The 14,234-nt window shown below is 46.6% G+C and overlaps 1 protein-coding gene across 1 annotated transcript; it reads right to left on the bottom strand.

Moving 5' to 3' along the window:
- Positions 1-865: 865 nt before the first annotated feature.
- On the bottom strand, positions 866-3,364 carry LOC149342206 (acid-sensing ion channel 1-like). Its single transcript, XM_089546766.1, has 4 exons — positions 2,792-3,364; positions 1,757-1,911; positions 1,566-1,675; positions 866-1,044 (listed from the first exon to the last, which is right to left on the bottom strand). The coding sequence occupies exons 1-4, from the start codon at positions 3,362-3,364 to the stop codon at positions 866-868; spliced, it is 1,017 nt and encodes a 338-aa protein (XP_089402892.1).
- Between the last annotated feature and the right edge of the window lie 10,870 nt (positions 3,365-14,234).

Raw genomic sequence — 14,234 nt, 5'->3', positions numbered from 1 at the left:
TTCTAGATCACAAGCATTTGGGACCCTCCATGTATGATCCAAGTTATCGCTGTGCGAGATGACACACAACTAGTTCGCTGTTTCAGGTGCAATGGCAGCCTCGTAGTTCATAGTGACCCGCGAAAACGCAGCACTCGAGAAGCCTTGAATTAGAGACTCGGCTAACAAGCTCAACTGTTTATCTAGCGGAGCAGTAAGCTGGAACGTACCGCCCGACTGTAGACTTTTCCAAGCGAAGCATTGGGCTGCAGGCTATTTGGAGGCCATGTTGGCACGCAGTTAGATGGGTAAGGAGCCTTGAGACGGTAGATGCTATTCTGGAAGAATAACAGAGGATATTAGCGCAAAAAGCAAAAAAAAAAAAAAACGGCATGCCATAATTGTAAGTTTTGCTGCGAATAACAATGAAACGGGCGTGATCATTGCGTCTTCATGTGGTGTCTGTAAACTGCTGTAAGGATAATAATGGGGCCAATTAGTGAATCATATTGAATATGCTATGAATACACCAGGAATATGAAATATTAGAATATTATGAATTATGAATATTATCAATAAATATTAATAATTATGATATAAAGAATATTATAGAATATTGTGAATATAAAGAAACACTAGGAGAGGAAAAGGTGACATTTCAGCTTTGAACTGCGCTCTAAACAGAAAGGTATAAAAAGGGAGTAAGTTGTACTCTAGTGAAAGTGAGTGCGCTAGAGGACAGCTAGTTACTCCCTTTCTACTCCCATATAGGCGCATTAGTGTTTAGAGTGTGTTATTTCGATGCGAACGATAGTAATCTATTGCTCAAGGCACATATTTCTAACGAATTCTATGAATATGATTCAAGATGATTGATTAAGCACGATTAAATGCAATGGCGCACCACGGTGACGCCGACGTAGGTGGTCTGTCCGGGAGCCACGAAGATTCCGTCGGTGGCCTCCTCGGGATCGTGTCCCTGCTTGTGAATCATCACCATGTAGCCGGCTTCGGGCGTGATGGGGAGGTACTCGTGCTGCTCGACGGCGATCAAGATCTCCAGCCCTGCGATGGAGCGACCGACAATATACATGGAAGATGCTCACTGCGGGCAAGACGTAGTATCGGTAGAGCCACACACAATGAAAACCCTATTCATGTTACACGAACGGAGCGGCCGAAGCTTCTCAAGAACATTAAGGTTTGCTGGTATTAATAATAGAAAGCCGCCTATTTAGGGGCACGTGGCCGTATTGCCATAAAATGAAGAAGCCTCTTTATGGAGGTTAAACGTCCTAAAGCTACTCAGGCTATAAGGGACGCCGTAGTGAAGGGCTCCGGAAATTTCGACCACCTGGGGTTCTTTTAATGTGTACTGACATCGCACAGTACACGGGCCTCTAGAATTTCGCCTCTATCGAAATTCGACCGCCGTGGCCGGCATCGAAACCACGCCTTTCGGGTCAGCAGCCGAGCGCCATAACCACTGAACCACTGCGGCGACCTAAAATGAAGAAGCCTTTAGCAATGTTACTGGAGATAACGAACACAGCGGTAGGGATAAGAATAGGGAATGAAATGCTTACCTTGTTCTGGCCTTACTAGTCTCCGATACCGGAATACTGGCTCATTGTTGCTCTGACAATGAAAGCAGAAGCAGTTCCCGTACCTGGAGCTGAACGCAAGAGTGAACATCCTGCCGGAAAAAAAAAAAAAAGAAAGCTCGTACAGATTGCAGTGCCCTCGAACGCTCTCCAACGAAGCCCTCACTACGAACCTGTCCAAATCGCATTTGATCCCTTGAATGCTGCAGGTCTTGAGCAAGTCCGACAGCTGGTGTCCCAGAGTCTTCGCGAACTCCGGCTCGGTTCTCTGCTTCGTGGCCAGCCACATGACGAACTGGTCGAGCTGGCCGTCATCCTCGCCGCGCGTCTGCGCGGAGCAGCAGCGCAAACTTCACTCATATCGGCCTAACCCCCACGTGAGGCTTCGCGAAGTGCGCAACGCCTCACGCGCTGCCTTTTTCGCGAGAATAAATTGTTCTTCTGAACGTCCGTATACGTGTATATGAAAGTTGGCCCCTTGCTTTCCGACTAGTGTTTCTGATAAAAAATTGTGATGTGGTGCTACCGCTGCCGAAAAAGTGTAACGGGCGGTTCAAATGAGCCGGGAATGAAATTAAAAAAAAAAAGACGCGTTCTTGTGAGGTGTGTAAGTAAACAAGTCCAAATATTACCTGTAAAAGTTATATGCAAGCTCAGAGAGCACTTGCCAGGGATGCAGCTCTATGCTTGTGCCCTTCTAGACTTCAATTAGTCTGCATGTTAGAGACTCAGTACAAAAGAGGTAAGCGAGCAAGCACACTGAGGGATAAAGATTAAGCCCATGGTCACACTAAATCCTCCAGTAGTTATCTAATGTGGACTTTTGTTAATTCGAACTTCTGGGGAAGTTTTAGTACCGTCGATATCAAGTGCACTAAAAAGGCTCTACTTAATCCGAAGTCCGCATTATTCGAAACAATTTTTGGTCCCCTTCAAGTTCGGATTTAGGGAGTGGACTGTAATTCTACATCACCCTCTCTCTGTCGCTGTATTAGAAGCATATATGCTGAATGTCTACCAGGCGAGGTTCCTGATCAACGTAAGCATCGCGCAAGATCTCAGCGGCGAAAGATAATCGCGCAAAATTCACTTTGACCTTGAATTTCGACCTGTGTAGTGATATTTCTAACTCTTAACCTAAAACAGGTCTTACGTGCATTGGAAAGGGCCCCGTGCTGAATTTAGTGAATCTGTCTAGCTGCGCTCACCACAGTCATCTCGGCCGATTTGTTGCAGAGGTACTCCTGGAGAGCATAGTCGAGGTCAGTCTCCTGACCGCACAGCAGGCTCTTTCGCACCGGATTTAAGTTGCAGATAGTCACGGCGGGAAATTCCACGTTGTTGACGTCTTCCAGGCGGATGTTCACAGTGAGCGGATAGCGGAAGTACTCGTCCATCAGTTCGTACAGGTTGCTCAGCGCCACCGACCCGAGGCCTACGAAGACGACCACCCAGATGACGATGCGAAACGGGTTTCGAGACTGCGCCAGCTGGATGAATCCGGGAACCGTGGACTGCGAGTACAGGTCTCGAGCCATGAGGCAGCAGTTGGCCGTCGCCTCGTGCACGCCGGACCGGGCCGACGTGGCCTTGTCCTTGAAGAAGGACCCGCGCTTCTTGAGCAGTTGCTGTCGCTGCTGACTTCGTGGCTGCTGTGCCGGTCGTAGCCGGCTCAGGTCTATTATGGAAGGAGGCGTGGGCTTGAAATGTCCCCGGCTGTTGCCGAAGAAGTTGGTCGCCCCGCGTCGCCACTCGCCGAGTCGCCGGAGGTAGGAGTCCATCTGGACAGAGTCCGCCTGATGCCTTTGAGACCGAGTCGTAGATGCGGTTGACCTTGGTTAAGGATGACGCGGCTTTCGTCCTCGAGATGACCGTTTAGGTTAATTTAGACCACTTTGAGCAAGTGCTCTAGGAAGGAGGGTGTACTGCGCCTGTTTAAGAAGAATTAGTTCACGGGAACTACCAGTGTTTGAACACGCGTGGGTTTGTTCACTGTGCACCTTGGACTCTTCGACCAGCGAGTTATAGAGAGATTTCGTTACTCTCCACAGATGAACACTTGCAGAAATATGATATAGTAAAGGATCTTGCAGCATATGGTCAGTAAAAAAGTGTGTCCATCTGTTACTCTGCTCGCCACCTAGTTCTACACGCCTGTCTCTAAGGCCGAGCTCTATAGGGTCGTCGGAATTAGTCTTAGTACGCCTTGAAGTTGTTCCTTGCGGCGTTATGTGTTACTAGAAGTCACCGAGGAGACTCGAGTAAGTGATACGTGCGCAGCAGGCTATACGAAATATCTATACCGCACTGACTGCCAAGTGCTGGCTTGCAACAAGGATCGCGCCATCTGGCCCGAAGGTCGCGCGAAAGGGTGAGCACATCGATCCTCCAACCTCAGTGGGTCATTCAGACAGAGCTCTTAGTGCACCGAAGGGCGAGGTTCAACGGGAAATGGATTCAGCAAAGGCGTGTAGCGTTGGCAGCACTGACTAACGGACCACCCTCATGTCTCGGAGACCGGAAAGTGCTTGAAAGCCTGGCTGCGTAACGATGGTTCCGTGAGCTGTGCCATTAGGCGTGACAGGCGTCTAGGCTGCCGACTTACAGAAGTTTCTAGGTTTCTTTGGATTGTCGATTTATGCGGAACAAACGGCGCGGGCTAGCAGGACATCGCATTTACTTATTTTGTTTGGTTGCTAGAAGTTAATAATGTCACGTGTATGAAAATGGCATTTTAATGTTATCGAGCACTATGGTGTGAGTTACCACTGAACATATATGTTGACATGTGCGGGCCATCTGCATACTTTACTGTAATATCCATGCCGGATTCATCGTCTAAACTGTGCGTCAAAACTCGCGTGAGCATTCTAGGCAGACTTGGCTGTTCTGTATTACTTTTATCATTGCTATTTTTTTACGTGTTCTTGAGATTCGCGTGGCCACAGCGAAAACTTTACAAGCTATTCCCTAGAGATTGTGGAAAGTCGGCGGAGACAGAACCCGTACCCAGCCGTCTTCCAATTCCCGAGCCCGGGTTCCATGTCACGCGGCTCGTGTCTCTTCATCCTCTTCTTCTGTCGCCGATGACAAATCGATGGAGAAAGGGCAGCGCTGCTACTAGGCCAACTCTCTTCGCTCCAGTCTCAAATGACTACATGAAAGATTAAGAAGAGAGCACTACTGCCTGCTGAATGTGGAGAAGTCAGAATAACACACTGTATAGGTATTCCAAAATTTTCGTTTAGGCATTGAAATACACCGTATAAAATACATAGCCATGGCAAAGCCATGTGCAATTTCAATTGCACACAGAATGTGCTGTTTATGCTAACAGTAACCACGCTGCCTTGACCGCAGTAAAAGCGGGCTGACGTCCGAAATGAGAACCTGCGGGCGCCAGGCCTCGTCTGCGTGGCATGAACGTGCAAGTGATAGCATCAGACGCGCTGAGGGAAGCCTGGTTACTTTTGGCAGAGACGTTATATATGTTAAAATAGTTTAATTCTTGAATTACATCTATTTTATTTTTGTAAAAATTTAAAGTTGAAGTTATTTAAAAATAACCAGTAAAATTCTTTCATGCGACATTACTTTAGCAGCTGTTGTGTCAGTATTGCCGATGCAACGGAGCTTATTGCTCACTACAGAAGGAATTCGTGCCCTTGATTTTAGGCTGCTCACCTTCATTCTCCTTCATTGTAAATTTTATGTTTGGGCGCATTGCCTACAATTAGGAGGTCATAGAGTTCACAGCAGGAACTGGAAGACCGTGTGTAGGCCACGAACTCTATAGGAAGCTGCTAGATTCGTCGCTGTTTGTGCAGCGACGTGTGACCTCGAAAAGTGTGACCTCACAAATACGTGTGACCTCACAGGGTTACACAACTGCCGCCACTGAGCTGCAAGATCAGACGGCGGCGGCGCACGGACACCGATGTTTAGCTGCTCTTGCCGTCTGCGCACTGCTAGTGCCAGTCTCCGGCCAATAATTTTTCTCTTGTGCGATGTCTTGCGCACGTTCGAGAAAGCGATAAGTACAAACTTTAATCCAAGGCAAAAAGCAGAGGACTCTTTTGAGCATTTCAGAAAAGCTGAAGCAATTTATCGCAGTTCGCTGTTCGACGGCACACCTAGAATGTCGCCCCGTCTTCTTGGCTGAAGGAAAAAAGGTCGATAAAAGTACAATACAAAGTAAAAGTGCTACAGGCGTCCCATCCAAAGGACGTCTGTCTTGGCGAGAAAATTCAGCGATTGCCCGAAATAGCACAACGCGACAGCACGTGTTGGGAATGAACGAGCGCCGCTCCAAATAGAGTTTTCAACAGACAGGAATGCATCTGGAATGGTAAGAGAGTTAGTTATCTTGCTTTTTTTATGGACAGGCTGTCCGCCGACTGGCGTCACATGCGAGCTCGACGCTTTGCTCGCCTGCGTCGTGAGCTTGAAAAGGCGAGAGGTTTTATATGTAGAAGCTGAATTAAGGTTGTTGTGAGCTACGGGTGCACGATTAGTCTTGCGATTGATTTTCTGTCAATAGCTTCGTCATAGCGACAGTTAGGGGTTAATTAAGCCAGAAAATTTGAGGCACAGATCTGTAATCTGGCTGATCTACGTCGCTGCGCGCACAATCACTCTGATCATTCATCATCCTCAGCCTGACTACACCTACTGCAGGGCAAAGGCCTCTCCCATGTCTATCCAATTAACCGCGTCCTTAGCCAGCTGCGGCCACCGTATCCCCGCAAACTTCTTAATCTCATCCGCCCACGAACAGTCTTTACTCTCAAATGACTAAGGAGGGCTTAACCGCTGGCTTCGTCTCTTAAAGATAAAACCCAGGGCACTAAGAGTGTGAAGTGCCAAGCAAGTCCGGGGACTCAGACCTCTTTCGGAGAAGCTGTAGAATGTAGAAGAGATTGCCCGGCTACTGTCTCATCAAGACGACAAAGTTGCAGTAATAACCTTTGTAAAGCCACAGGCTAAGAAGTTTCGGCAGTGACTCATTAAGAAAATTGTTCGCGGCCGCCTGCGGAACTACTTTTCCAGCCTGCAGCTTTGTTCTTGCTGAGAACTCTTCTGGGCTAACAAGAGCTATTGTCTTCGTTTTTAGGTAGGGTCGATGAGCTGTCAGGTCGCCTAAACCGCAGCACCCTACACGCGATAGCGATGTGATATGATACGTGAAAAGAATGCGTGGTTTTTAGTGGCGTCCGTTCGAACTTCGGTTCTTATCAATCTGTACTGTTCAAAAAAAAAAAAAAAGAACGCTTCGCATTCATTTCTTTGCAGTCGCTGCATTTTTTTTCGGTCATGAGGGGCAAGCCCAATACACATAATGGCACGGGCCGCGACACTTACATTCTTCAGCCATTTTTTTTTTATTAGTCCCACCATAGCATTAGCCATAAAAGGCGTAGAAAACAAAGGGATGCTGACCACGCCGAAACGGCCTTGCGAGAGCCCGTTTCTGCGGTCTGCGTTCACCGTACTCGTCTGCACATTCGCGCACTTATAATGAGTCTTTCAAATTATTTGATACAAACTTTTGTTTTAAAAGTTACAAATACGTTGGTGTGGTTGATAAAGCGGCAAGGCGGACATTATTTACGTGACCGAGAACATTTAAAATGTACTTAATGGACTGAACTAATTAATCAACTGAAAAAAAAATTTTCTTTTAGGACAGAAGGTTATATGCGATATTGAAAGCCGGTAATATCGAAAGTGAGCCCATTTTAAAAAAAAATTCTGAATCGCCAACCAAGTTCGAAGCATCGAACGGGAAAAAGATGTCTTCGAATTATGGGTTCGCTCTGCCACGAACATTCATAAAATTCCGTCGCTGTAAGTGGTGTCGTCACGGAATCATCGTCAGTATAATCTATGTCATAAAACACGATAATTATAATATAAGTTATGTTATAAATACATTACAAATTCAAGCATCGTCATTTGATGAATGTGCAACGTCGAAAAGTCAACCTAAGAAGCTTTCAAAAGCTTTTTTTTTGTGTTCCATATTTCGAACCGATTCCAGCGTTTAAGAGACTGAGCTCGCCTTCGATGTTGAGGGCCTTCAATTTCGCAATATAACCTTGCGGCATAAAATCTTCAATAAAAAGTAGATTAGCTAATTTTAGTTAATTATTCGTATTTTATTTTAATTGCACTTTATGACCTAAACAACGTCCGCCTAGCCGCACAATCCACCTGCACAGACCTTACCGAAGTATCTTTCAAGGCTTTAAAAAAAGTCTTAAGATGATTTAAAACATCCGTATACCGCAACTTCGGCTGCCGTACACGTAGGTCAGCAGTTCGCTTCTCTGAGGCGCTGGTGGTCGCAGAGCGAGGGTGGCAGAGAATTTCATTGTAGCATCATTGCAGCATTCGTGTCCCTTTTCTGTGGAACGCGTCTCGTCTTAAACCAGCACTGCAAGACCTTCCTGTCAGTTATCTCCGCCTTCTTTACAACTCTTACTTTATAGTTTAGGAATACGTGACAATGTAGATAAAGCGAGGTGGGACATTTTCACATCAACATAGCCAGAGCTTAACTGTGGAGCGACCTTTGCGAGCGGGTGCAGATTGGACTGCTTTGAAATTCAGGTTAACATGTGACGAACACATGGCTTGTTATGGGAGCTGAATGTAATGTATACTCATGCGATAATTTTCAATATTTCGTAACGAGATATGATAATTTAAGTAGGTGGTTTTTGAAGAGTTGAAATAGGTTGCAGATGGTGAAACCGAAGCAGCAGTGTCGTCGGGCGGCCTCTAAAGCCGGTTCATAGTAGTAGTTTGTAAACATTGAGTCCTGATGTTTGCAAATGCTTGACATACCAAAAATATGTTACATGGGAGATTTATCATTATCAAAAGTTGAGACACGCAATAAATATGTTGTAGACATAACAATAAATTTTTCTCTAGCCTGCAAGTTCCGTCCCGATAGGCGAGTTCCGGCAGAATGCAAATATACCTGTATTCCTCTTGACGGATATTGGCGCATGAACTTAGATTGCTTTATTCGTAGCCAAAGCCATCTTGATGCATTTTTTCTTGGGAACGAGTGGCACGTGGAAGGATAAAAACGACACACGAGTATGTGCCCAGACTCGGCCTTGATAGTCAGTCAGCCAGCAGATGTCCTCAAATGTCCCCACGGTAAGTTATTAGTCGTGTTCCTAGGTCGACGCCACTGAAAGGTACTGCACCTTTCGTGCGGCAAGCCAACCAGTTGGAAGCCGGAGGGATAACCTGGCGCTCCTTTGAGCGTTACCGTCCAGCACCGTTGATGTTTCGCGTTTAGTTAGCCGGATGTCTCGAAGGGCTTTTCCGGGCTCCCGAAGCGTGCTTCGCCTGTGTCTCAGTCGCATGTTGTTCGTACAGGTAGAAGCAATATGAGAGGGAACACGAGAGCGCGTGGCCGCCGCACTTCGTCGACCACTGTCACCGCGAGGCGGCGAGAATCGGCAGCAAAAGCTCATGCACAGTAAGCATGGCCGGCTGCTTTCTCTCATATTGCTTCTACCTGTACATTTGAGCAGCTCAATGAGCGAACAAGAGCGGGGTGCGTCGACCTAGCGGAACTTTTATTAGACTTCATTATCCTGTTCTGTCTGTTGACGGTGCCATACAAACGTTCAAATGCACCTACCTAGGTAAATCCTGATAACTAGTAAGCTGGCTAACTAAGTTTTAATTGCAATGTTTTTAAATAATGCAGTTATACCCCTGGCTACAGTAGGAGAGGTGTATCTGGTCATTAGTTATATCCATACCAGTTTTTAGAATTCCAGAAACACGATTACTATGCCATCAAGGTTCGACCAATTTTTTTCCACCTCGCGAGCAGGGTGTCGGACCGGCAATTTTTCGGGTTCGGTTCGGGTTCGGGTTCACGACTTTCGGGTTCAGTTCCGGGTTCGGCTCCAGAAGGCCATTCCGTTCCGGTTCGAACCGGTTAGGACCGTCTCGAACCGGTTCAAACGGGTTCAGGACCAAAAAAAAATTAGAACGCAGATGGGTTTCAGTCAAACTTGCTATGCGTTTTCTTTTTTCTTGCACATCGCTATACAAAGTAAAAAATGCAAATATATGTTTACGAGAACATAAAACTGGGCTAGTTGGTAATGGTTGTTTAAGCAGCGCAGTAAATAGGACAAAAGGAAGTCTGGAGACGACACAGACGCTGACTAATAACTGGTTATTACATTCTCGGAAAAGTATATGAAGGCGCAGGACACTGTGAACAATCCAAAAAAACAGAAGAGCAAAGATTAAAAGTAAAAAACCATACTGCGCATGCACATCGTAGTCGAGTCATGACATATTTTTGAACAAAATTCGAAGACTACATTCTATAGCAGACGGCACTCCCCTATCTCATGGACCTCACACAGTTGCCAAGAAAGCCTGACTCCTTATCTCCGAAATTGATGGATGGTGAAGCAACACGCTCATCTGCTTCCATCCTGATCATAAAGGCCTCCACCATCTCCCTACAAATTCGATCAGGGTGATTAAACAGGAGACTTGTCTTTCTAAGTGGGGAAGCAATGGGCATTTGTTCGAACATCACAGGTGGGTGAAAAAAGTAGCGGTGTCGTACAACTTGGCTTTGCATTGCAGCGAGTGCAACGATTGCTTCCCCCAGTAGATAAGACAAGTGTCCTGTTTAATAACCCTGTTTGCATTTGTGGGGAGCTGGTCGAGGCCAATGGGATCAGCAAGGAAGCAGATGAGTGTGTTGCTTCACCATCTATCAATTTGGTAAATAAGGAGTCAGGCTTTCTTGTCATTGTGTGAGGTCCAGGAGATAGGGGAGTGCCGTCTACTATGGAAGATACTCTTCGAATTTCGTTGAAAAAGACGTCACGACTAGACTGTGATGTGCATGCGCAGTATGGTTTTTAAGTTTTAACCTTTGTTCTGCTTTTTGGGGGCTGTGTCCTGTGTCCTGCGCCTTTATATACTTTCCCAGAATAAAATTAACCGTTGTTAGTCAGCGCTCGTGTCGTCTCCCGTCTTCCTTTTGTCGTGTTTACGGCGTTACTTGAGCGTGAAAAAATTGTTTAATGCGAGATGTTCTCACTTTACCTATTTTATTTATTGTCCGCAGCAAAAAGACGAATTTACGGCAAGAGCCGCAAAATGAAATGTACTCGAAATTAATGAAAATGGGCTATGTATATACGCTATAATCCACCTTATGAGGTGAAGGACGAAAAGCCGATACATTTTTCATCTACAAGACCCTCCTGCTTGAGCAGTTTGGGAGACCCCCTTGCGCCAGTAATAGGTCTCCCTTGAAGCTTTAGTCAGTTGGGACTTTCTCGTACGCAGTGTACTTACGGGGCCCCGAAATTGCCGCCGCACGCACCCTCTACGTTCCCGCGCACTACTGAGAAACGAAACTGTCATGTATCGGCACGTATACATACAGACAGATAGATACCTTTCCGTCACCCCGAAACCGACTTGCCAGTCCCCCCTCCTTTATTACATGGTAAGAAAATGTTCGAGAATCCCTCCACCGCCCATCCCCCACCCAACGAGAGCCTCGTGGTAGCACTGGCTCTCCCTAACAACCAGAACTTACCAAACATATTTTATTTAAATCACCTATTCGACATCGTCTTTGTGACTCACGTTATATATCCTGTGACCCTATAGCTCAGTATCTTCAAAAACTCAGGTAATCGTGGCTTCTCACTACAGTAAAGTAAGAAATTTGTTTGTGATAGAATGTTTTTGACTTTTCCTGGGGCGCTATCAAAGGCAACCTTTGCGTCAACAGAATTTTTTGCGCTCTTGGTAGAGTGATAAAGAGTAGTTAATCTGGCGCACCATTTGTCCACCAACCTGTTTCAGGCATTTATTTTCAAAACTGCAAACAACCCTTTTCTGGCAGCTATGCTTAATAGGTGACTAAGTGCTTTCCTGTCTTTTCTGGATATGGTCGCGAGTGCTGATTCATTCGGTTTTCTCACTCTTCGCTTTTACTTACCTGTATGGCCTCTTCACAAAGCAGATGGCAAATCTTGCGATCGGTCATTACTTCCTCTACCCATACATCTACAGCCTTACCTAAACTTTATTGATACTAGTGTATTAAAGCGAAGTCAGCGGATGTACAGTGGAGCCCACTTTAATGGCCACAGATATAACGAACGCTCGCTTATTACGAGTGAGTGTGGTGCTACCGTGAAAATATGCATGAGGGCAACGGAAATTCGTCGCAGATACAGCGAATAACTCTGGCCACATCACTCGGTTATAGCGAACGACGTGACGTGGTGAACTACCCCGAGGTTGTAGAGGTCGTCCTTATGCTAAGCACGCAGATGAAATAGCGCCTCTCAACCTTCACGACACCGCCCCGGAAAGAACATGTCAACCCAGAAATGGAATTAAAAGGCGGCACTGGCGTGCGCAGCGCTAACCGGAAAGTCCGGCGTCCAGTAACACTGTAAACGCCAAAGTAAACACGGTAACGATATGCTATAATTCTCTATTGAAATAGTAAGTAACCGCCGACCAAACCCGCGTCGATGGCCAACGAGGGCAATCATTGCCTACGCGTTCGCCGGCTCGGCAAAGCCTCCTGAGTCGAAGAAGCGCGGTGCGCGTGAGAAAGAGGCATCGTCAAAAGCGAAGCTACTGACCATGGTCGCGGATCAACTAACAGCAGTGATTAGATAATTCTGAAATCCTTGCTGGCCATGCCAGTCACGTGGTATGCGTAGCCTGCCCAGTCGACTCCATCTTTTGCGCCGCTGCCATGTGCAGGCATTGTCATATAGCGGACAGTGCAACGGATGCATTCTGTGCCACAAGAGCTGCGCTACTTCGTCAAGGTCAATTGAAATAGGTCGCGAAGCCGGAGCCTGAATGCGGTCCAGAACCAAGTGCTAGCGACATCAAATTAGTGGTGGAACTAAAGCGCCAAAATGAAATGAGTGGGCAAACACGACTAGAACAGGAAAATAATTAGAACATATTTTGTGTTTCAAAAGCATTCGAAAACAATTGCAGTGATTCCTTTTTAAAATGTTTTAGTTGTGTGCATTTTGTTAGAAAGTATAGCGCTTGCTTTGTAAAAATTTTTATGACAGCGTTCGCTCAGAGCAGCGGCAATGGCAGCGGGACGATGCCAAGGTTGACGGTGCTCTGATGTCATACCCTTGTCATATCTTTTGACCATTCTGCTTGCTTTTGTTTGAAACTCGATTCTGCTAGCCCTACTTTTTCCTCGTTGCTTGTTGCTCGAGTTCTTGGTGTGCATCGTTCGTGTACACTTCCGTTTTTCCCTTTTGCCAGCGCTTCTGTGTAGTTTCGTTCGGTTGGGTGCGGTTCTGTCGCTTTTGCCCCAAAAGGGCATCATCTGTGGCCATGGGGCCCCAGTACGCAAAAAAGAGGTGTGCGGTTGCACGATGTGCGAGCGATAACCTGTCTGGCGGCGTCACATTTCATCGCTTCAGCGCTACACCTGCGACATTCAGCGCGACACCTGAGGCGAGGACGAAGGAAAAAGGCACAACGAGAACTGACTACCTAAAAATAGCGTTGGTGGTCGGCACTCGTCGTGTCTTCTTTCTTCGTTCTCGTGTCGGGTGTCGCGCTGAAGCGTCGCGGCGTTCAGCAGTTATTTTTCCCGCCAAGCAGCACGTGACGCTGATGTCACGAATATGACGTCACTAAAACACGTGAATTCAACGTCGCGTTTTTGTTTTAATTATGACGTCACTTTTTAGTTGTCCACGCATTTCGAAGACGGCGCTGGCTGCGCACCATGAGCCGCCATGTTTTGAACGTATGGGCTTCTATGCAGCCTACGCTACCATAGTACATCTACCTTGACTTCGTCGCTACATCAGCCCAGTAACGACAGAAGAAGCTCGAAAACACGCGTGACCAGATGCTTGCAGATTTCTGGCAACGCTTCGTTGATCCATAGCAGACCGTATGTTTCCGCGGATAACTACGTTCCTGCGGCACCTTAGAAGCAGAACGATTTCAGCGAATCGGCATAACGAAATCACTTCATCGCAGTTACATTTCATCGCAGTAGCATCTTTCCGGGCGTAATCACTATCGCATGCCAGCGAGCGCATGTATTTCCTCATTGCGCTTTTCTGTAACCGGTATTTAATTTTTTTCTTATTAGTACATCTCCACCGTTGCCAAGATCCCGCCTTTCGTTGCTTAATTCCATCGCGCGCAAACAAGAACATGTGGATTCTAAAAAAAAAAAAAGAAGCTGCACCAATTTATACATCGCTATTTTGGAGCCCTCCACGGTGTAGTGGAGGGCTCCAGATTAACGGAGACCAGCTGGGCATTTTTCGACATTACGCTGGTTTTTGTATTTTTGGAATCAGTGGCCGAGCTCCACAGCCATTGAGCCATTTTTTTTTCTTTATTGCCCTACAGATCCATCCTGAGGGGTTTTATTTAGAGCCTGCTGTCTAAGACAATGAGCGCATACAAAAGTAAATGTTGCACTACCCATTACGGTTGCTCAGTGTTTAGGCGCTCGGTTACTTATTCGGTGTACCCGGGTTCGAACTCGGCCCCGGCGGCCACGTTTCGATGGAGGCGAAACGCAAAATGCACCGTGTGCTGCGCGATTTCAGTGCA

Source organism: Amblyomma mixtum, chromosome 5 (assembly GCF_055824585.1).
Source record: "Amblyomma mixtum isolate Tamu chromosome 5, ASM5582458v1, whole genome shotgun sequence".
In the NCBI taxonomy this organism is placed as follows: domain Eukaryota; kingdom Metazoa; phylum Arthropoda; class Arachnida; order Ixodida; family Ixodidae; genus Amblyomma; species Amblyomma mixtum.
This window is presented reverse-complemented; position numbering and strand designations above follow the sequence as displayed.